Source organism: Mauremys reevesii, linkage group 6, assembly GCF_016161935.1.
Source record: "Mauremys reevesii isolate NIE-2019 linkage group 6, ASM1616193v1, whole genome shotgun sequence".
NCBI lineage: Eukaryota > Metazoa > Chordata > Testudines > Geoemydidae > Mauremys > Mauremys reevesii.
In genome coordinates this window covers 99,131,112-99,153,596 of record NC_052628.1, presented here as the reverse complement: position 1 = coordinate 99,153,596, position 22,485 = coordinate 99,131,112, and the positions used below count along the sequence as shown (strand labels likewise).

At 41.7% G+C, this 22,485-nt stretch overlaps 1 protein-coding gene across 4 annotated transcripts in view; it reads left to right on the top strand.

Moving 5' to 3' along the window:
* The window catches only part of DENND4C (DENN domain containing 4C), a 104,785-nt gene that overhangs the window by 56,026 nt on the left and 26,274 nt on the right, over positions 1-22,485 (top strand). For 3 of the 4 annotated variants that reach the window (XM_039543566.1, XM_039543565.1, XM_039543568.1), the window contains exons 11-22: positions 4,543-4,643; positions 6,534-6,752; positions 7,858-8,003; positions 9,245-9,280; positions 9,426-9,556; positions 10,516-10,648; positions 11,173-11,379; positions 16,048-16,176; positions 17,861-18,005; positions 18,353-18,499; positions 20,901-21,026; positions 22,110-22,244. In XM_039543566.1, coding sequence (XP_039399500.1) covers positions 4,543-4,643; positions 6,534-6,752; positions 7,858-8,003; positions 9,245-9,280; positions 9,426-9,556; positions 10,516-10,648; positions 11,173-11,379; positions 16,048-16,176; positions 17,861-18,005; positions 18,353-18,499; positions 20,901-21,026; positions 22,110-22,244 — 1,655 coding nt within the window. The remainder of the gene's footprint in view (positions 1-4,542; positions 4,644-6,533; positions 6,753-7,857; positions 8,004-9,244; positions 9,281-9,425; positions 9,557-10,515; positions 10,649-11,172; positions 11,380-16,047; positions 16,177-17,860; positions 18,006-18,352; positions 18,500-20,900; positions 21,027-22,109; positions 22,245-22,485) is intronic. The other variant, XM_039543569.1, reaches the window with a different exon arrangement.

The window sequence follows — 22,485 nt, the reverse complement described above, 5'->3', positions numbered from 1 at the left end:
GATACTACAAAGTTCAAACTCTTGAATGCTCACTAGTCAAACCACAATTCTTTTCAAAACCACATTTTATGTACCAAGAATTACATTCAAACCATAATTCTGAAGTGGGAGGAAAATATCAGATTATGCTGCTCTGAAATTGCCTTTGGCGATATTAATTATGTAAATATTTCAGTTGAAACTATATTTCTTTCTATTGCTTCTACATGCAATGCAGTACAAACTTGATTTCTGGTTAACTTCCGTTATGTTATTTCAAATACTGCACTGTATAAACAAATTAGAGGAGCAGTGACTGAAGTACATGTTGGACTAGCTGAATGATTGCATCAGCCTTTTTCTTGCTGTAATAAAGAACTCCCATTAATCTAATAATCACACGCTCTTCTGAAAATGCTAACCTACTAGTGTTAAGTGACCCCATCCATATTGCAACTGAATGAGTAGAGTGTTTCTATCTTCAGTTTGTTTATTTTGTGCATCTCAACGTTTTGCATATAGTCAGTTTTATTGTTTCCACTGTATAGTTAGTTAAATTTCCTTCCTTGTCTGTCACACAGCAACAATAGAGAGAATTTTAAGACAGTAATTATGAAACCACAAATCTCAGAGGGATTCTGGCAGCTGTGGTACCAAAAACTCCTTTTTTACAACTTTTTTTTTTAAGATGGCTAGATTTCATGTTAACTGTGTCCCTTTAATTTTATAAACTGTGTATAAGGTATACTATGCGTCATTAACTGTTGCTGTTTTTGTGTTTTTCTTATTGTGAATGAGTTAACTAAAAATAATTGCCTCCTTTATTCAGTTGTCTGTGCAATTCCCTTTCTCAAAGAAAAGTTGACCTTTCTTTCCTCAACGTATTTATTAAAATGATTTAAACTTAATCATTAATGTAAAAATAAGATGTTGATTAATGTAGACGTAATCAGTTAGTGAATTATCTCATGCCTTTTAGGATTATTCCAGGCTAGTGGAAACAGCAATCTTGAATGATGATGTTGGCTGTAATTGCAAACTGTACATGTTTTCTTTTCCTCTGCAGAAATACATTTTGTGAGGTGCCATGTCAAATTTTTAACTCTAATCAGATTTTCATGCTTAAACATTTGAGTTATAATTAGTCAATGGGTTTGACTCAGTTTGAACATTTTCTTCTTTTTCTTCATGTCAAGTTCCTGTGATATTTATTGAAAAAAGAAGCGTTTCCTTTCAACTGCTGCAAGACTCACTGTCCCTGTGGTGGTATCAAAGGAAATACTGCAGAACAATGCTGCTTGTGTATTTTTTTTTTAAATGGAAATATTGCAGAACTTGTTCTTAGCAGTCCATTTGGGAGACTGTACTACAGAAGGAATGGTGGCTAGGAAGAGGAAAATAATAGAATTGAAAGCTTTTTTCTTCAATGTAACAATAGCTTAGTATTTGGTTTTGTGGTATTTTTGTTTAAAAACACTGCCAGTGGAGACTTAAGTATTCAGTCATGGAGATGTGATTCTCCAGCGTGTAGTGGTGCGATATTAAGTAGCGAGAGATGAATTGCAAAAGTTTCAGTTTACATAAGCAGTTGAACGTTCAAATAATGCAAAATTTATTTGGGCTAGTTACTGGGTTGGAAATCTTCTAGGAATTAGACTTCTTGTGAGACTCCCAGTAGTTCCTGGCACTAACTTGGTTAAAACCTGGTGCTGAAGAACAGTGGCAAAATGTAATGTTTAAAAAGCCTCTCAAACTTAAAAAAACAAAAACAAATCTTTTGGCTAAGGCAAGGGACTGGGACTCAGGAGAGCTGGTTTCCCTGCCCAGCTCAGTCACATAGGTCTATGTCAGGGGTCGGCAACCTTTCAGAAGTGCTGTGCCGAGTCTTCATTTATTCACTCTAATTTAAGGTTTTGCGTGCCAGTACTACATTTTAATGTTTTTAGAAGGTCTTTTTCTATAAGCCTATAATATATAACTAAACTATTGTTGTATGCAAAGTAAATAAGGTTTTTTAAATGTTTAAGAAGCTTCATTTAAAATTTAAAATGCAGAGGCCCCCGGACCAGTAGCCAGGACCCGGGCAGTGTGAGTGCCACTGAAAATCCGCTCGTGTGCCACCTTTGGCACGCGTGCCACAGGTTGCCTACCCCGGTCTGTTTTCAAGACTATCACCTCAAATTATTTGCTTATTTTGGCCATTTTACTGATAGCAACTGTAGCCTCGGTTTCAGAGGTGCTGAATACCTCCATCTCTCACTGAAGTAGATTGGAGCTGTTGGTAGCTTCACCTCTGGAAATACATACCCTCCTTGTCTTTCCTCACCTGCATAATGGGGGTATTTCTTTATCTCGGCAACATGTTCATGCAGAATCCAGGTCTGTGAAGTACTTTGCATGAAAGACTGTATAGAAGCATGAAGTGTTATGAATGAATGTTATTGCTGGCTTTTATTTTTTTCAAGCCTCATTCCTTTATCTGTGGGGAGATGCATTTTGTTAAATATAACAGTGCTGCTATAGTGAAGCTAATTTTGAAAGACCTTTACAGCTTAATAGAAAGGATAATATTTTTCAGAAAGGCAGTCTTTTCTAGTACAACAGTCTCAACTAGTCATTGACAAGTGTCTTTTGAAAGCATTTAGTGCTAGTAGCGCCGTTATCATAGACTGATGAAGCATTATTTACTGCCAGCAAATGTTGAATGGCTTTCATTCATCCAACGTTCTCTTTAGTTCCTGATCTTTGTTGCTTTCAGACTATATCGGCAAAAGTAACAATGACAATCTTTTTGAGGGAGGTTGTTAGGAAAAGAAGAGCTTGGGATTTAAAAGAAAAAAGTTTTCCTTTTTGTTTGTTGAACTGGAGAAACAGTACAGCCAATGTTGCTATAGAGAGATCAGGGAGAGAAAGTGAGAAGAGAGTTCCCTGAGTGCACGACTGCAAGCTAGGGATCACAGAGTTCTAATCTTGGCTCTGACTTGTCTAGTTTTTGACAGCTCTCGCTTAGATCTTCTGCCTCAGTTTCCTCATGAGTAAAATGGGAGTGATCTTGCAAAGACCCCTGTGAGGCTGGGCTCATTATTTGTAAAACATTTTGAGAATGAAGAGACCTGTATGGTTGCTAAGTGTTTCTTTTGTTTATAATTTCTGCAGGCAATTTTATCTCTTGTAAAATATCTATTTTCCCCCCCCAAAATAAGAATATAATCAGCTATACTAATAGTGATCCAACAATAGGTGAGCAATCCTATTACTGATGCAAAGCAACAAACGAGCATGCCTGCATCAGCCAAACTAGTAATAAATGACTGACTAGGTACTGTGCCGGCAATATCGGCTACATTCGCTGCTACAATAACTTCCCTCTCCCCTTGCTTTCCAGAAGGGAGGCACATGCATGCCTAGAGTTCTCAGCATTCACCCCCACCATCTCTGCTTATTTCTTCTCTGCTAAACAAGGACTTTCATTGTAGCAACTGTCTTTCTAACCAAGGAAAAACCTCCCTTTAGGCCAGTTAACTGCATTGCTTAATCAACGGTATGGGTCCCGAAGTGTGTGCTGAATCCTCAGCCTTCCCAGTCCCTGCTGGCCTAGTATTGAGACTGGAAATAGACATTGAATCGATGTCTATGGTACATGTGGCAGTGCAGCATATGACCATAAAGATACCAGGCAGAACCCCAATACTATTGTAATTTTTACATGCCTTTTAATACTAACTACTCTGATCCTAAGTGTTATACCAGGGGTTAGGCAACCTTTCAGAAGTGCTGTGCTGAGTCTTCATTTATTCACTGTAATTTAAGTTTTCGCGTGCCAGTAATACATTTTAACGTTTTTAGAAGGTCTCTTTCTATAAGTCTATAATATATAACTAAACTATTGTTGCATGTAAAGTAAATAAGGTTTTTAAAATGTTTAAGAAGCTTCATTTAAAATTAAATTAAAATGCAGAGCCCCCAGACCAGTGACCAGGACCCGGGCAGTGTGAGTGCCACTGAAAATTAGCTTGCATGCCGCCTTTGGCACATGTGCCATAGGTTGCCTACCCCTGTGCTATACTTACCCTTTTTTGCCATTCATCAAGCCTATATTTTATGTTTATACTACAGCTATTAGATACAAAATGGAATAGAAATAGGAAGCTCAGTAAGTGAGATGAATTGTATGTTTTCATGTCAGTCAAGTGCAGATGAGCCTGCTTAAATTATTTTCTTCAATGAGATAAAAGCAGCCACTTTGAGATTTATTAAAGCACTGATTTTAAATGTCTAAACCAAATCTAAACAAAAGTTCTGGTTTCAGGTTAATCTGGGGTCAGATCCAAACTCAGTTTAGACTGCTATATTATTTGGAGGAAACAAAATAGTTTTCAGTTCTGTTCTTTCTACTGTGTATTTTATTTCTACACAGATATAAAAGTGGTGAAAAGGTGTCTCTCCAATGCCATTTCCTTGTTTTGGTATTGAGCCATCTTGAAAGTGAAGTAACAAACATTAAGTTTTCATACACTTACCAGTCTTTTTTTATTTTGCATGCATTGCTTGTTCACTATGTAGATCGGATGATAAGAAGAGCGTGAACTGGAAACAGCTTCCTAAGAAGCCATGCAAAAGTCTACTCAGCACCTTAAGGAAATTGCATCCACAGCTGGCGTCGGGTAAAGCATGGGGATGGGAAAGAGAGCTGCCCTATGCAAGGGAATTACAATACTTTTCACAGAATATTTATTTTGCTGATACAAACCAGCAACTCTTAACAACTAAGAACCATGGCAATAAATGTAAGGCCATTCCTTTAAGTACATGGCATGAAATTTTTGCACTTTTACTTTGCCGTCATTGTGAACTTTAAACCATACGAAGATTCTTTCCAGTTCTGAACATAGATGGGGCTGTCAAAAGGGAGTTGTGTTTAAAACACAGTTCAAACAAAGCTCCTACTGAACCACATTTTGGAAATGTGTTAGACCATTACTCTAAACAATTGCCAAGATAACTGAAAAAATGCTAAGGGTATGAGGGCAATACACTTTCAACAGTATTTACATAGCCTGCTGAAAAGGTGAGTATAAAAGTCAATAAGTAGCTTAAACTCTGACCAAATATTTGTAGAGAAATTGTGTTTTGTTCAGTGAATAATTTCTTATTTTGGCTTGGCCCTGTCCAAACCAACTGTTTGGCAAGAGCCACATTCAAACTATTTTCAGACACTGCTGCCTTTGGAGTTTAGATAGGACCTTTCAATATAAAGTTCTAAGTTGATTTAATAATATCCTCACACTGAACTGAGGAGGTGGTGCTGGCTCTTGTGTCACAAACATATAAAGACTGTAAAATGAAGGAAACGTTCAAGCAGAAATAATATGCCATGATTTAAGGAATTAAATGACTTTCTGCCTTTCCCTCTATTTTCAATAAGCTTTCAGTGAAAGCCTTGTGCATAACCTGCCCTTTCTTTGAGTTCTCTCAGCAGGATATATTAAAAGTCAGATGTTATAACTAATACAAAACTGCTATAGCTCAGTTCCAAATTTCACTGGAGCAGAGGCAATGGTGTACATCAAATTGGGTTAATGCTTTTATTCTTTTTCACTACACATATTAAGTTAACACGGCTAAGGGAAAAAAATGTCATAAAGATAGCATAGAAATGGATTTCTCTTGCGGGTGTAGGAAAAAACAGTCTGCCACACTCAGTTTTAGAAGATCGAAGCCCCTTCGTAACACAGTAAACTACAATCGTAGTATTAAAACAAAACTCATACAAAAATGTCTTGATATTCTAGTTTTTTCTCTTAAATTTCACAGAAATCTTAGAAATTAACTGAGATAGAGCTTATATTGATATTACAGGGTTGAAGCAAGGCCACTTGCGGAGTGACAAAATAAAAAAAAATGTAGCAACATAGCATACTGGGGGTAAATTTTTAGCACCTCTCATCTACTTGTGCTTTCACAAAACTGTGAGAACACATGCATGTGCCCACTCATTACAAGTGTAAACCCTGCATGCCACTTGGTTGTTTCTGACACTTTACTGCACAGAGATGTTAGAATTTTTAATATGTGCAGGCACTTCTATGTGCATATGCAATTTTACAGTACATAATAGGGAAGTCAGGTGGTAAGTGAGGTAAAAACTTGAATTTTAATGTTGATTGTGTACTGATCCATTGCAAAATGATAAAATTCAGTTTAGGAGGTGACAGGTGTTGTAATGGATCCCACTTTAGTTATCTAATATCCAAGCAGGACTGGCTGGCTTGCGGAAAAGAGATCGCTTGTGTGCTTGTAGCTGTTTTAATCTGGCCCAGATGATGATAGGGAATGGAAATAGATGCCATTTAATGGTTCTTCAGTGGCCCACATGAAATAAATTAGTAGTCTCAGGATTAGCAGAGGATCTTAGTTTCCAGTATTGTCATTCTGACAACTTTCAGGAATGCTAAGTATAAAAGGAAAGAAAAATCTGTCCTGGGTGTTCCTAGGATAGTCTGTTTTAATGTCATCCATAATAAAGCTCACTTTCCATTTGCTCTTCTTTCTAGTTCACAGAAAGACCCAAGAAGGCTCTGCAGTGGAGATGACGCCTATAGAGGCAGATTTCTCTTGGCAGAAGAAGATGACAGAACTTGAGATGGAGATCCAAGAGGCTTTTCTACGCTTCATGGCGTCTGTTTTAAAGGGGTACAGAACATTCCTCAAGCCAATTACCCAGGCACCTTCAAATAAAACTACTGCTGCTGATTCCTTGTTTGACCTTCAAGGTGAGGCTGTCCTGGATCACATCAAGGCAGGGTTGGTGTTGTGGTGATTGTTATATTAGTGCCCACAGGCCCAGTGAGGGTCAGGGTGTCATTATGCTAGGTGCTGTCCAAATGCATTGGTGGACGTGGCCTGTGCGCTGAAAAGCTTAATTGCAGTTTAATTGCAGGTCTCGCATTAACATCACATCTGAGAGCAGAATCTTGTCCTTTGAAGTTATTTTGAATCTTTTAAATGTTGCAATTTGATTAAAATACAGGTAAAGCTGGTCAATAATAAATAGCATCTATGTGTTGTAACGTGGCCATTCTGCTAATGTAACTGCAGGTCTTGCCATTGTTGAAGGTCTGACAAAATCATCTCACAATAATGTGGCATTATCTCTCGTGTCCACATTTTTTAAGGCGGCTCTTGGGATTATAGAAATTTTGCAACTTGTATTGAGAATAAATGCTCTTAGAAGCCAAGCCTTAGTGGCCTGATAACAAAGAGAACAAACTAAAGTATTCTTAATTCTACACAGGGTAAGAATAGAAAACTTTGAGGGGGGGAGGGGGGAGAAAGGTTAAGAATGCAAGAAACCAATAGGGAACACCAGCTGACTCTCTTCAATTCATTCTGGTTGTGTAGACTTTTCAGATAGAACTTTTCTCAACTCTGTCAAAATAGCAGCCTAAGTGGAGATAGTGGAAGGGACACTCTACTTGTGAAAAAGGTTTCAAAAATACTTTCCAATCCTATATCTGCTCCTGAGAACCCAGACATTTTTTGCAACTTTTTACAGTCACTTTTTCTTATGTTTTTGTATTTTTTTTCTGTCTCCTTTCTTGCTGTGTGAAAGTAGTACACGAGCCCAGGAAACTAATTACACAGGGAAATGGTATAACTGACTATCCACCATGTACTGTCTAATGCAAAGTAAGCAAACTTTAATTAAAAAAAAGGGCAAAGCAACAATTTGAAATTTAAGTAATTTTAGGTGTTAGGATAACAATTGACAGGCGAAACACTTGCAGACAAATGTGACTTGGTTGTTGTTCTTTTTCTTTCTTTTGAGGATTCATCTTAAAACTAGTATTTATTTTTTCTAAATTTTTTTTTAACCAGGATTTTTAAAAAGTAGAGACCGTGCCTACACAAAGTTCTACATGCTTCTAACCAAAACACAGATATTTAGCCGCTTCATAGAAGAGTGCAGTTTTGTGAGTGACAAGGATACCAGCTTGGCATTTTTTGATGACTGCATAGAAAAGGTGAAAAATTTTATTTCATTCTTTTTTTAAAGTATTTATGTGGTGGTGTTAATTGTGCCTTCATGTCTGTGGCTTTTAGTCATAAAAGTGGAGCAGCAGCAGCTGCTGTTGTGAGATAATGGAGTTTGCTGCGGTTATCATTCAGAGTCATTTTCCCCTTCGTCTTATTGCATTTTTATCTTATTTTTTGTTAGTGTAGGAAACTTGCCTTGGGCTCCCATAACTTCTCCAATTAAAAGTTACACAGTGTGATGTTTCATGAAAAGAAAAACTGAGACCGCTCTGAGTATGTGGCATGCCATCTCTACCCTGCTCCTCTCCTACCTCCATCAAGTGCATTCTAAATATTCACCTGTCTCAGTCAATCTCTAATCCCTAACCATCCACTCTACTTGTCATGCTTCACCCCCAGATTTTCGTTTAGCTGTCATTAGAATGTAAACACTGCTACGTATTTATAAAATAGCAAGATGTGTGCCAAACACAACTGCTCAAACTTTTTTTCATTTTTGCATCCCTTACTCCCAACACCTTTCTTTTTTATGAGTATTGTCTGTGTAGATGATCTTGATTGGGCAGGGATCTTTCTGTCTTGTCTGTAAATGCAACTGGTGCTCTAGATGGTTTTAGAATAGTTCCCAAGTCCCACCCATGTTCAAAATGTAATCCCTTCCCAGGGTGTAATTCCAGTCCAAATTGACAGTGATTTGGTATATCTTAATCTGTAAAAGGCCAAGTGCATAATTTACAAATAAATTAGATGATCAATAATTAAGGCATTTTTTCATCTGTGAGAGTGTGCTTTTTATTAAAAACGGTACCTTGGTTTTGGTAGTATCTTGATGTCTGGCTCAATTTTTTAGGATTCTGGAATGAATCTTTTTCTCCTAACTATTGAATTAATGTATCATTGGGTAGGAAGACACTGTTTTCTTGGAGATAATATAACTACGCTAAATTAAAGGAAGAGAAGGTTCATTTTCTAGAATTAGGATTACTTATTTAGTCTGCCGACGTGACTGACCTGAAGCTTGTTGAGAGAGCCTGCTCCTTTAGCTTTCAGTAAAAGGAAGGAGTATTTGTAATGGAGATTATTTGCATTCAAAGTAATATGACAGTGTAATTTGATTACCTTGGTGGCACAGTAGAGGAAACAACTTCAGTGAAAAATATGTATATGTAAAAATACTTGGAGCGTCTTGGTAAAACAAAGAACTAACTAACTTTTTTCCTCTTTCTAGCTTTTTCCTGATAAAGGAACAGAAAAGGGAGAGAAGGTACTTGTCTCCTTTGTTTGCTTTCAGGGGTTTCTGATTGCAAAGTAGAAGTGAAAATATAATATGAGTGGGAGCGGTGTTCGAATATGTAGAAGAACCATTACTAATGTTGAAACTGGTGTTTTGTCCTGATACTAATTGGCAGGTTGATGTAGATTCTGCAGAAGATACACGGTTAATTGAGCTTGATGAGTCACAGAAGAGTGAACACACAGTGTTTATAATGCCACCAGAACCTCCCCCTGATGATGGACAGGCCCGAGCACCCAAGTACAGGTATATTGCAAACTAACAAAGGTGCTGAGGGTCTAGAAAACTGAGTTAAGTGAAATGGAGACTTATCCCTTTAAACATGAGTGCACATAGCTATTTGCATCTTGCTTTAAGCCCCTACCTAAATTTGCAGTGTTTTAGATATAAAAAGACACTGACAACTTGAATTCTGGTCAGTTTCTGCAGTCTGATAGTAGTTTTTCTTTTCTTTTAAATACCAGCTACTGATCACCACCTGGAAATCCTTATTTCTAATTATATTTTCTTATGTATGTTCCATGTTTTCCTCCTCTGCTGTTGCTGTGTGCATATCACACCAACTGCAGTGGAGTATGTCTGTTTCAGTCAGGGTAGCTAGTGAAACTGCAAAGGACCACTGAGCCCCTGCCATGAATATACTCCATAGACTACCGGCAAGGGATCTGTCCTTTTGGATGCCCTGTGCTCTTTAACTGGATCCCATGAGTCCAAAGGGTGGTAGAACCTGTCCCTCTCCTTCCACTGTGGCTATTCTGCCACCGCCAGCCCTGTAGAAGTATCTGTGGCAGGAGATGCCTCTGCCAGCCCTGTGGAAGTATCTGTGGCAGGAGATGCCTAATTCTCCTGTCTTCCCTGCCCTGTGAAATGTTTGGAGGTTTCAGGGTTGCTCCTGCTTCCAGCTGCTCTCTCCTGATTCTACCAGCCACTGAGGTATGGAGGCCTTGCTGTCTCTGCTGGGCTCATGGACCAAAGGGGAGTCCTCCTGATGTCTTCCCCCTAACCTTCTCTCAACGGGAAGAGCCTCCCTGTCCTTCCACTCGCTCCCATTCTGTGGGATTCTTTACAAAACATTCTTTGATCTCAATGTGCTGAACCCTTCAGCTTGCAGGCAGGAGGCCTTTGCACCACATATATAAAGTTGGAGCAGAACAACTGAAAGATTTGGAAATTTAAATATGACACTTCACTTTTTTTTTTAATAGCTATAAAAACTTCCCAAGACTAGATTTTGAGCTCTTCGACAGGCCACAGGAGCTCAAGCTTTCGTTCAACAGGCACCCAGCTGGAGGTAACATTTCAAATAGTCCAGCACTCATGGCAAAGAGGACAAAACAGGTTAGATTTTTAACTAGTGCTGCCTTTATATAATATAGTATGTGTGAGCATCAAAAACGACGTTGGTGTTGGGTAGAATTGTTACCACCCATTTATGCTAGAAGTTAGTGTGGTGTTTAAAGAATAGATGTTTGTAACTTTGAAAACAGATGTATGGGTAGAGGAATGAATCCAAATGAATATGAATTTACAGAGACAGTGCTTCCTGTATCTAAGGCTATACTTCAGAGCCAAACATGTGTTGGTGTTTATGGTATAATACATGCTATAATAAAGAAGGTTGGAGCAGATTTGAAGTGGTATTAGTATGCATTCTCTTCCCCACCCTATGAAGAGCTTTACAGAAGGGAGACTGATGAGAAATAGAGCTTAACATTCATGTTTGCATGGTTTCCTCCAGGATAATGAGCTGCAGCATCCCATTTTTAAAAAGCTACTATCTGATTTAAAGAAACTTTCCTGCAAATTCAAGGTGTTCTGTATTTTGTGTGTTTATATCCTTTTTGTTTTCTGCCTTTTTACAGGAGATAAAAACGGCCCATAAATTAGCCAAGAAGTATTACACAAACCCACCACTGTGGGCTAAGTGCCTCTTTAGTCACTGTTATAGCCTATGGTTCATTTGTCTGCCAGCCTACATCAGAGTTTCCCATCCCAAAGTCAGAGCACTGCAACAGGCATATGATATTCTTATTAAAATGAGGAAAACCGACGTGGAACCACTAGATGAGGCAAGTACCCCCCCCCCAAAAGCCTACACCTATTCACTGGGATTAAGGTACAAGAACATGTTAATTGTCAACTGTTAATGTTTCACTTCTAAAAATAAGTAAAGTTCAAGCTTGCTGCCTAGCTTACAACTTTTGTTTTTAAATCTTTTTGTTTAAGCCTTATTGAAATAACGTGCTGAAAGCTATGCAGTTAGTTTGGGAAGCTGGAAATTAAAATTTTCAACACTACCATGCTAGCAGAGGCAGCTGTGCCATAAATTGGAGGGTGGGGGTTATCACCCCTCCTGAGATTACTGGTGCAGAAAGCATCAACCATCCACCTAGGATTCTGCCAGAGCAAGCCATCTTGAAAATAGCATCGTATAGCTCTTGTAAATATGACTATATTTTCAGGTTGTAAGTATATTGGCAGCATTTGTCACTGTCCAATGTAGAATTTAATCTACTGGGCAGTACTGGTTACAGTTGAGCATGTGTTCATTTTGTCCTCAAATGTCTGTTTTTGAAGCAACTTAAAACCAGTCTATTTCAAATAACAATGGGCTGTTCTCACTAAATGTACATTTTGAGTGTTTTTTTTATTGGCTGTTTGAAATAACCTATGTAGAAAGTGTGACCAACATGTCAGACCTGGCTGTAAAACAGACTAGTACTATTCTGGGAAACTTGGATGGCTCAGAAGTGAATATATTGAAAATGTCCCTTGGTCTAAAGCCTCTTATCTCCAGGCACATAGGAACTACTGATCTGAGTTGAATTTGAACTAGAAATTATCCTGTGACTGCTACTTGGCCTACTTGAAATGAGACTAATGGTCCCAGTACATTCCCAGTGGACGAGTATCCATATCACAAAAACCACTTCCACAGTTGCATTAACTAGTAACCTCAGACTGTGCCTCATTAGAGAAACCCAGGGATTTAATGGGCATAGAGACTGGGTTTCTCTCCCTCCTGATCCAGGGTTGAAGCACCTTGATAAGACAAGGTGGGGAAGCTAGTACTGAGGTTGCCTGTGCTCTACGTGCTCTTTGGAGAGAGCTTCGCTGCTGTCACCCTACTTTATCTTACATGAGTGCTAAAATTCACATACTATTTTTGCTCTTACCCTTACTCTTACATCACATTTAACATAAAGGTGGATTGCTTTCACTGTTCAGAAAGGTTTCTGTGCAAAAACAATCATTGCTTTTTTGCAATTTTCTTGCTTTGTGTTGCAGTGTGAAATGAAATTGTTTCCCCACAGGCTGTGATTTACCATAAAATAACTCTTTGAAAGTTATTTGTACTAATTTCTCTAAAGCCACTAAATATGTCCCGTTTTTATAATTCAGTGATTTATTTATTTATTTATTTTGGTAACCATGACTAGTATTCTGTAGCTTTGCACAGAAATAAGCTTTGTGCAAAGATAATAAAATTATCTCATTTTAGTGAAGGGGGGCACCCTTCAGGGCATGGATTGAATTTAATGGGGATAGATACGGTTATGACTTTGGGAATACAGATTCTCACACACCAAATTTTAAAAGGCACAAAAACATTAATTTATTCATGTCTGAAGCCATGCTAAATTTAAAGGATGACGCTGATACATATTGCTAAAATGTTTGACATTGTTGTGTTCTGTCTGAAGCAGGCTAATCCTTAAAAACTTGAAAATACCTTTCCCAATAACTTGTCCTTTTCCATCTGGCAGTCAGAGATGTCTAGGATTACCATATTTGAACATTCAAAAAAAGAGGACACTCCATTGGGGGTGTCGGCCCCACCCCTGCTCCTCCCACACTCCACCCCCAATCTGCCCATGATCCCACCTCCTCCCCGCTCGGCCCCACCACCGCACCCTTCCTCACTCCCTGGCCTGCCACTGGCTTGCTGCATCCCTCCTCAGTCCCCCACCCACTGCTCGCCTCCTTCCACCTGCCACTCACCACCTCACTCCCCTGCCAGAAACCCCCATGCCTGTCCCGAGAACCCCTGCCTGCCACTGGCTCGCTGCTTCTTGCCGCCGCATGCCCACCCGCCCACCTGCTGCTGGCTCCTTCGCTGCTCGCCTTTTCAACCCTCGCTGGCTCGCTGCCCGCTGCTGGTCTTTTCACTGCCTGCCTGCTGCTGGCTCGCTGCCTGCCTCCTCGCCTACTGCCCCCCACCTCACCCTCCCGCCCGTTGCTGGCTCCCTCGCTGCTCGCCTCTTCACCACCCACCGCTGGCTAACCGCTCGCCACTTGCCTGCCCACCCGCCAGCCAGCCAGTCACTGGCTCCCTCGCCGCTCACCTACTCACATACACCCCCGCCCCGCACCCGCTGCTGGCTCACCGCTCACCTCTTCACCTCGCCCTGCTTGCCATCTCATCCCTCCTGCTGAAGGACCCTCTGGCTTCTAGGATCAGGAGCAGCCAAGGGGTCTCCATGTGCTGCGTCCGCCACAAGCGTGAGCTCCGTGGCTCCCATTGGCTGGGAAAAGCGGAATGGGGCTTGCAGGCACTGGCAGTGCACAGAGAGCCCTCCACCCACCTGACCCGTTCCCAGACTGCCCCTAAAGAGCTTTCGGTTCATAGCTGTACCACTGAATCAGAGCAAGTCCCTGGGATCGATCCCAGCACAGGAAGTATGGCTGCAAAAACCAGCATGTATTTTGATACATCATTTTGACCAAATCCTCTGTTTGGATCTGATTTGTGGTAGGACCCTTTGAGAAGCATAAGCAGCCTTTACAGAGATTCAGCCTACTCTGGCTGGGGGGGGGTTCCCTACTATTTGGTGGTTGGAGTTTATTTACATATTTTAATCCCAGGTCAGAACAGCCTCTCTTTAAATAACCAGAGAGTCCAATATCAATCTTAGTAATACATTGCTTTCAAAATTCTGTGCAGGCTACTAATAGTAATGGATTAATAAATCTCTGGGGCGCAGAAACTGGAAACAGGTGATTGATTTCAGCTTCCAGATTTAAGGCTTGTGGGGGGGAAATCCAGTTTCCTTTGCAGCTTCTGAGGAGAGAGGCAGCAAAGGAGCTTGTTTGGCAAGCTGCACCGTGATCCCCAACCTCCAACAGCCATGGTGAGCCCTTCCAGGGCAGGCAAAGAAACGCTGCTCCTCCAGCCCCAAGCTAACCAGGGTCCCTTCCCAGCACCAGGCTCCTTCCTCCCGGGAAACAGAAGCGAGTCTAAGCTCCATGGTTGCCCCAGAGAAACAAGCAGCCTATTCCCCAAGAGGCTTTTTAACCCTTACTGGACCACCCAGCCCCAAGGCAAGACAATTCCTCCTCTTTCCCCTTCCAGCATTTGAGAATGAGCCGGCTTTGGGAGAGGATGGAGGCAGGGATGGAGGGATGCCCACGCTGAAATGACGGGGGTAACATGAGGGGAAGGGGACCCCAAGTGGCTGCAACTTACAACTCCCAGGTTCAGGTCATCGGCCGTAGGGGTTGGCGCTGCAAAGGTTTCTTCTCAAGCCAGCCAGATGGCGATGGTCAGGAACATTTCCCAGGAAACCCCACTCTGCCTGGTGGCCATGGTCCACAGCAGCATCCCTTCTAGTCCTGCGCCACCTCCCCCTGCCGCTCCCAGGGCAGGAGCCAACGCTGGGCTCCGGAGATCTGCAGGGGCACAGAGGTGGCAGGTGGCATCCGAGCACGCAGCCGCCTCCTCCCTGGGCTCCAACTTTCCTGGCTCCTGCCTCTTTCTAGCTTGTGCCCCCCAGCTGGGCGCTTCCCCCGCACAGCAGCAGCCAGAGCCGGGGGGCGGGGGGGGGGGGGGGAAGGGAGGCGGGAAGTTGCTTTGGGCCCCGTGGCGGAAAGCGTCGGGAGCTGGGAAAGTTCCTGATCATCGCCGTCTGGCTGGCTTGGCAGGAAACCTTGGCGGCACTGACCCCTACAGTTGATTATGTGAACCTGGGAGTTGTAAGTTGCAGCCACTCGCTGTCCCCCCTTCCCCTCACTAGGGTTACCATGTGTCCGTATTTTCCCGGATGCTTTTAGATATTTAAAAATTCTTCTCGGACGTTGATTTAAGTACAATAAAGCCAGACATGTCCAGGAAAATATGGACGTATGGTAACCCTAGATATGTATAATGGAGTAAATGTGAGTATCCTCAGCAGCGTTCCCGGATGCCAACATGATTTTCTTATGGATTAACTTGTGCTCCCTCTCCTGGCAGTTGAGGATTCTACATTGAATAGTAGCTTTTGTGTGCCTTGTCTCTCTTGCAGACTTCAATACTTGTAAACTAGGTCATGTTTTGGTGCCTAATTCACTTCAGAATAAGAACAGGAGTACTTGTGGCACCTTAAAGACTAACAAATTTATTTTAGCATGAGCTTTCGTGAGCTACAGCTCACTTCTTCGGATCCATAGAATGGAACACACAGACAGGAGATATTTATACATACAGAGAACATGAAAAGGTGGAAGTATGCATACATACTTTTCATGTTCTCTGTATGTATAAATATCTCCTGTCTATGTGTTCCATTCTATGGATCCGAAGAAGTGAGCTGTAGCTCACGAAAGCTCATGCTAAAATAAATTTGTTAGTCTTTAAGGTGCCACAAGTACTCCTGTTCTTTTTGCGGATACAGACTAACACGGCTGCTACTCTGAAACCTGTCACTTCAGAATGTTCCTTGAAATTGACCATGTTATGGGTTTCTTAATCTTATTAGGTGTGCTATAGAGTTGTAATGCAGCTCTGTGGACTTTGTGGTCATCCTGTTCAGGCTGTGAGAGTCCTGTTTGAAATGAAAAATGCTGGAGTACAGCCGAATGCGATCACCTATGGTTATTACAACAAGGTAAGAGATCTCTTAGTGAAGCTGGGGCAGGTAAGCAGTCACTTACTTGACATTGTTGTCACTCTCATTGTCTTTGTCATGTCTTCCTCAGGTGCATTGTGGAGGCTGATAATCTTGAATGGTTGAATGTAGATCTTCTTGTTTTGTTTATTGGCTGGCTACCTGATTGTGTATTCAGCAAGCCCAGACTTAGGGCTTGGCTACACTTGAAAGTTGCAGCGCTGGGAGTTACAGCGCTGGTCATGCAGCTGTGTAGGGACAGCGCTGGTGTGTGGCCACATTTGCAGCATTTGCAGCGCTGTTGGGAGTGATGCATTATGGGCAGCTATCCCAGCGTTCAAGTGGCAGCAACGTGCTTTTCAAAAGAGGGGGGTGGGGGGTGGTGTAGTGTGACAGGGAGCGGGGGGAGAGAGAGAGAGTGGATTTTTGGAGCCCACACTGTGTGTTTAGCTTCCTGCCTTGAAAAATCAGAAAATGTTCGCGACCCCTTAGTCTTAACTCTTAATCGCAAACAGCCTGCATCCAAACGGACTCCTCGCTGTCAAGCAAACACTCATTCCCTGCCTGCCTCATTATCTCATTTGATTGTTCACAGCCAGGTACAGATTGATCACAGCAAACAGGAGCTGTGTTATAAGCAGCTCCGGGATCAACGGAGCTATGGAGCTCCGCGTTCACAACAAAACAAAGAGAGGCTGCATAACAAAACAAAGAGTAATTTATAAAAGCATTCTGGGATATCTGCTAATACCCTGGAGGCCAATAACAGCGCTGGTGTGTGTCCACACTTGACGAGCAGCGCTGGATCACCAGCGCTGCAATCGTTACACCCCAACCAGACCAGATGTACAGCCAGCGCTGCAGCCAGGGAGTTGCAGCGCTGGATGTGCCTTGCAGGTGTGGACGGTTACTAATGGCAGCGCTGGAAAGCCTCCACCAGCGCTGCAACTTTCAAGTGTAGCCAAGCCCTTAAAATTTACTTATTTTCATGGCTCTGTGCATACTTCACTTTTTACATTTTTCTGTATGTATACATGTCTGAGCGTTCTCTGTCTGAGTTGGTTAACCAAATATGCTGTTGAAATTTAACTGCGGTCTCTTCCAATTTTTATCATGCCTAAGTCTTGGAACAGGCCCATGATTAGGGTATATGGCTGAGGACGGGGGATCGAAGAGGTGGTGAAGTAACTTCTTCCCACACATACAACATACAAAAAAAAATCAGGTCAAATTGTAACTCTGCAGACGCCAGTCTGCTGTCTCCTAAATCAGTGACACAGCAGATAAAATTGCTGACCTTCCTTTTGGTGAAGGGTGCAGTTCTGCTTCTGCTACTTTGAGAGATCCACAAGCTGAGAGGGAATGTCACAGTGCAAGTAAACCACTCGAGCTGAAGTCAGTGGGAGTGGAGGGCTTAGTGGGGCTCTTGTTGCTACTGCATTGTAAATAACAAATATTCATTCCACAGTCTATTTAAATCATGCTTTTCACAATCGAATGTTAGTCATTCAGGACTGGTGTTCTACGCACAGCCTTGAGACCAGGGGAGAAGGACTCTTTAAAAAAAAAAATCGGTTTTAAAATGTTTGCATTTCACATCTTAAGAGAGCAGTTTTTCTGTAGAGGGTAAGAGGGCAAGCTTGCTGACTAAGCAGTTACTACTATAATGCCTTTGATTTTGCAGGCAGTTTTGGAGAGTCATTGGCCTAGCAGTAACCGCAGTGGTATCTTTTTGTGGACGAAGGTACAGAATGTGGTCCGTGGTGTAGCACAATTTAGGCAATGCCTAAAAAAAGCAACAAGGAGCTCACAGGTGTCTGTGATATCAGGTAATGTATAGTGACTGAAATGGGCTCCCTTCTGCTGAACTAGACTAGGATTTGCATTCTAATGATTGCTGCTAGCATGATATTGTATGTGTGTATTTTCTAAATGTTTCCTAGTAAGGAATGTTTTTCTAAAGTGCATAAAAATAGGCTGCTGCCAAGTTTATGCTCAGTGGTATGAGGGTGTCTCACATTGAAAACTAAATTGCTTTGGTCCCTTACTCCATATCCTAATTATATTTATGTAACTATAAGTATCTGCTGTGAGCTGGAAAGGTTTGATTGTCTTATTTAAAGTTTGACAAGTTTTCAAATCCTCTTTACTGACTAGCTCTCATTCATATCTCTAGCTCCTCGGAATGCCACGGGTGGAAGTGATGGGGACACGGTGAGCCATGGTAGCGTGGATAGTTCTAATGATGCTAACAGTGGGGAGCACACACTCTTCGTCAGAGACTTAGTCAGGCTTGATTCCATTGATAATCACTCTAGCACAGGTACTAGAGTCTGCTGGGTTTCACTACTAACAATTCCACCAACAGCAAACTCCTCTCTCATCTCCTGCTGATTCTTTTCCCCCCCTAAACACTTTCCCCCTCTTTCTGAGGTTGTGCGATATGAATGGCTGAATCAATATACTTGTAGAAAAGGAACTGTACAGTAATTGCAGGATATTCCTCTTCATTGCACATTGGTACTCCATGCTCAATGTAGCGTAAACAAAGGCAGAATGACTAACTCTTTTTAAACTGATTTTTTGTAATTGTATTGCTGGTGAAGCAGTCACATGGTCCATATTTTATTTTGTCAGTCTTTTTTAAGAGAACTCTCCAAGCCTCTAATTATGAGCATTAGCAATTCTTGCTGGCAATTACTCATGCACATTACTGATAAAATCTACTGGCCTAAAACAAACTGTGCGTGTAAACTCTCATTTTACAAGCGAGGGTGCAAACGTTGCTCAGACATAATTGGAGACCATTGTTTTAAAATCTGTCTTTAATATTAATTGAGAGTAATTAAAATTCTGGAATCCGGTATGTATGTTTGATCACTGTAGTGCATACTTTTCAAATTACAGTTTGCAAACTGTTACCATGGTTTTCAGAACTTCAGAATTAAAATTGTAAATTATCTTAACTTTGTCATACATATAATCTTTGGGAGACTGAGAGTGGAAAGACTTTTGAAAAGCCAGAGAAGAGCTCTGCACTGAATGTGGTGTGTACTCTAACAGACAAATTAGAATGAAATAATTCACCTCCAGAAAATTACCTGAGGTGACAGGTTACCAAAAGAGTTCATCTGCTTTCCTTCCCTACTGTAAATCTGATTATACCCCAGACCATACATTCAACTAAACCTCCTATATATTTGTGTATCACAGGACCTATTGTGCATATGATTGTCGCACACCCTTTTTAATTTTTAAATATCTTGAATCTTCCTTTAAAGAGAACTTGAGACTGATTCCTGAGCTGCACGTGATGTACTTGTCTAGATGACTGAACTTTCCTTCTCTCTGCTCTTTGTTACTCTGCTTCTTGCTCTGCGTTCTCTTGGTGCTGCATTTGTCCTTGGCTGTCATGGTGTGGGGTGCAGACTTGTATGGTGTGAAGCCTTGGATGCACATGTGCGTTAATTCTGCCTTTTGAGTGTTACTGCTGCAGGTAAATTTCCCATTTATTGATAGGTTATTTTCACTGATGTGCGAGGAGGGTGTGGGGAGAGATTTCTACGTGGCTAAAGTGGTGATAGAAGAAAATAAAGATCAAAGGATATCAAACTTTCTTTCTTATCAAGTTGCTTGTAGAATAGATCAAAAACATAAATTGTTAGTTACTTAGGTTTTTTATGCTATGGAATGAATCCCTTCTGTTAACACTATTTCCATCATAAAAGTTCATTTTTGGGTGCAAAAAGAGCACAGACGTTATGATAGCTGAGTTTTGGGTTTCTATAAGGTTGATGAGCTGACTAGGCTGACCACCTTATAGTAACAAGGTGGGTGAGGTAATATTTTTTTATTGGACCAACTTCTGTTAGTGAGAGAGACAAGATTTCGAGTACACAGATCTTTTTATTCAGGCCTGGGAAAGGTGCTGAATATGTTACAGCTAATTACAAGATCCGACACAGAGTTTAGCGTAGGGAGTTGGCATGTATACTGTAAGGGACCATTGAAGGTGAAGTGGCCCATTAACACCCCTGTAGCCTTAGGACAAAAAGTGGGTTAGTGGTTTACAGGTTGTTATAATAAGCCATACATCCAGTGTCTTTATTAAGACCATGATTTTTAGTGTCTAACAAAGTTATAAATTTAAGCTCCCAGGCTCATCTTTTGAAAGTGTTGTGCAGGTTTCCTTTGAGGGTGAGGACTGATAGGTCAGACATAGAGTGATTGCTTTGTGAAAAGTGTGCACCCCCAGGTGATATAGCGTGTTTTGTCATTTTTCTGAGAGTTCATTCCAGAGCAAAGTGATTGTCTGGTTTCTGTGGTGTTTGGTTCTGGTTCATGCAGTGTACAAAATTTCAGTCATCCCTGCCTTCCAAATGAGCTACCATAGTATACTGGTGGGGATTCACTTAGCAAATTGTGTAGTGTACAAGTCCATTGAGAATGTACTATACTGTAGTATATTGTGGCAAATAGACTATTAAACCTAAAATAGGCTTTTTCATTCCTGTCTTTGCTATTGTTTTCTGCTTTTACCATTACCAATTAAATACTGTGTGTATGTTTTGTGTGCTAGCCATTGGTGGTCTCCTGACTCAATATTTTTAGCAAAAACTAGATGTAGCACAAACAAGTTGCACTTTAATATCTTAACATGCAACAGAATTTCTCAGTTTAAAACAAAAAACTGTTAGACTACTTGCTTGTATTCTTTTCAACAGGGGGTCAGTCAGACCAGGGCTATGGATCCAAGGATGAACTCATAAGGGATGATGGAGATAATCTTCTTGCAACTGAGACGCTAGCAGGAAAAGATTCTTCTTGTAAAATGAAAGACCTAACAGGAGGTCAAGTATTTAGATTTACATTGATAGGGGTTTCTTTTAAATTTGTCCAGTGAATTTAAAACATTCAGAAGGCTTTTAGTAGATGTAATTCACAAAACTACAGTCACCACATGATTGTCTTTTATTATTCTTGTTTATTTCCTGTCCAAGCGATCAATTAAAGCATAGGCGCCGACTCTGGGGGTGCTCGGGGCTGGAGCACCCATGGAGAAAAATTGGTGGGTGCTCAGCACCCACCGGCAGCTCCTCAGCCCACCCCCCTGCCCCAGCTCACCATCTCCTCCGCTCCGCTTCCTCCCCTGAGCGCGCTGCCGGGTCCTGTTCTCCCCCCTCCCTCCCAGCGCTTGCGCCGCGAAACAGCTGATTCGTGCGGCAAACCTGGGAGCGAGGAGGGGGAATGCGGCGCACTTGGGGGAGGAGGCGGGGATTTGGGGAGGGGACCAATAGGGGCAGGGAGGGGGCGGGGCCGGAGGAACGAGCATCCACCGGCGCCAACAAAATTGGCGCCTGTGAATTAAAGTACTGCTATATCATAACTGAGTTGCTGGCTTGAGTCCAGTCCATGTCAGTAATGACCACAAACAACCATTTGTTAATTAACTGTTCTGTGGCCTATTTGAAATTAGTAGTGGTGAGCCTAAGTCCAGTTCCCATATCACATTTGGCACTCTTGTCTGCAGAGAAGCGAAGGACAGCACGGGTGTGGAGATGATTCCTTTGGTTTCACCCTGTGTCAGGGCTCATAGTTAAGGCTATGTTTATGTCATGGAGGTCATGAAGTCTGCTTCAGCCCCAGGGGCTCTCAGGACTCTGCAGCTGACAGCCAGTGGGGCCCTGGCAGGGTTCCAGTGACAGGCGACAGCAGCAACAAGGGGTGGGGGGTGAAAAGTTCCGGCGACAGGCTGTGGAATGTATTGAATTAATTGCAAGAAATGCTCAGCGCCTAGAAAGATTGGCATCTATGGGCACTGTACTAAGAAGAGAACAGCTTGTACATTTTATCTAAAATGTATCTTCCAAAACAATGTAGATAAAGTTATTTGAATAGACAGCATAATTAAAGATGGGTTTTTCTTACTCTAGAGGTTGGTGGTACTGGTGAAAAGCATCAGCAGAGTGCAGAACCTCATAGTTCAGCAGACCCACCTGCTTGGGGAAGCAGTATTGTGAAAGTTCCATCTGGCATTTTTGATAGTACTGGCAGGAAAAACAGCAGTGGTGAGTTACTGAGTATATTGTTTAACACAACTGTTATCAACAAAATTTGAAACTGCCTCTGGCTTCTTGTAGTTTGTTTAACTTGGATGTTTGGTAAATGGAATCTTGAGCTGACAGTATGGTCCCAGGGACAGGACAGTGCACTGGGGAGTCAGGAGACTTGGGTTGTATGCCTGACTCTGCCACTGACTTGCTATGGGTCTTTGGGTAAGTCATTTTAGCACTCTGCACCTCTGTTTTG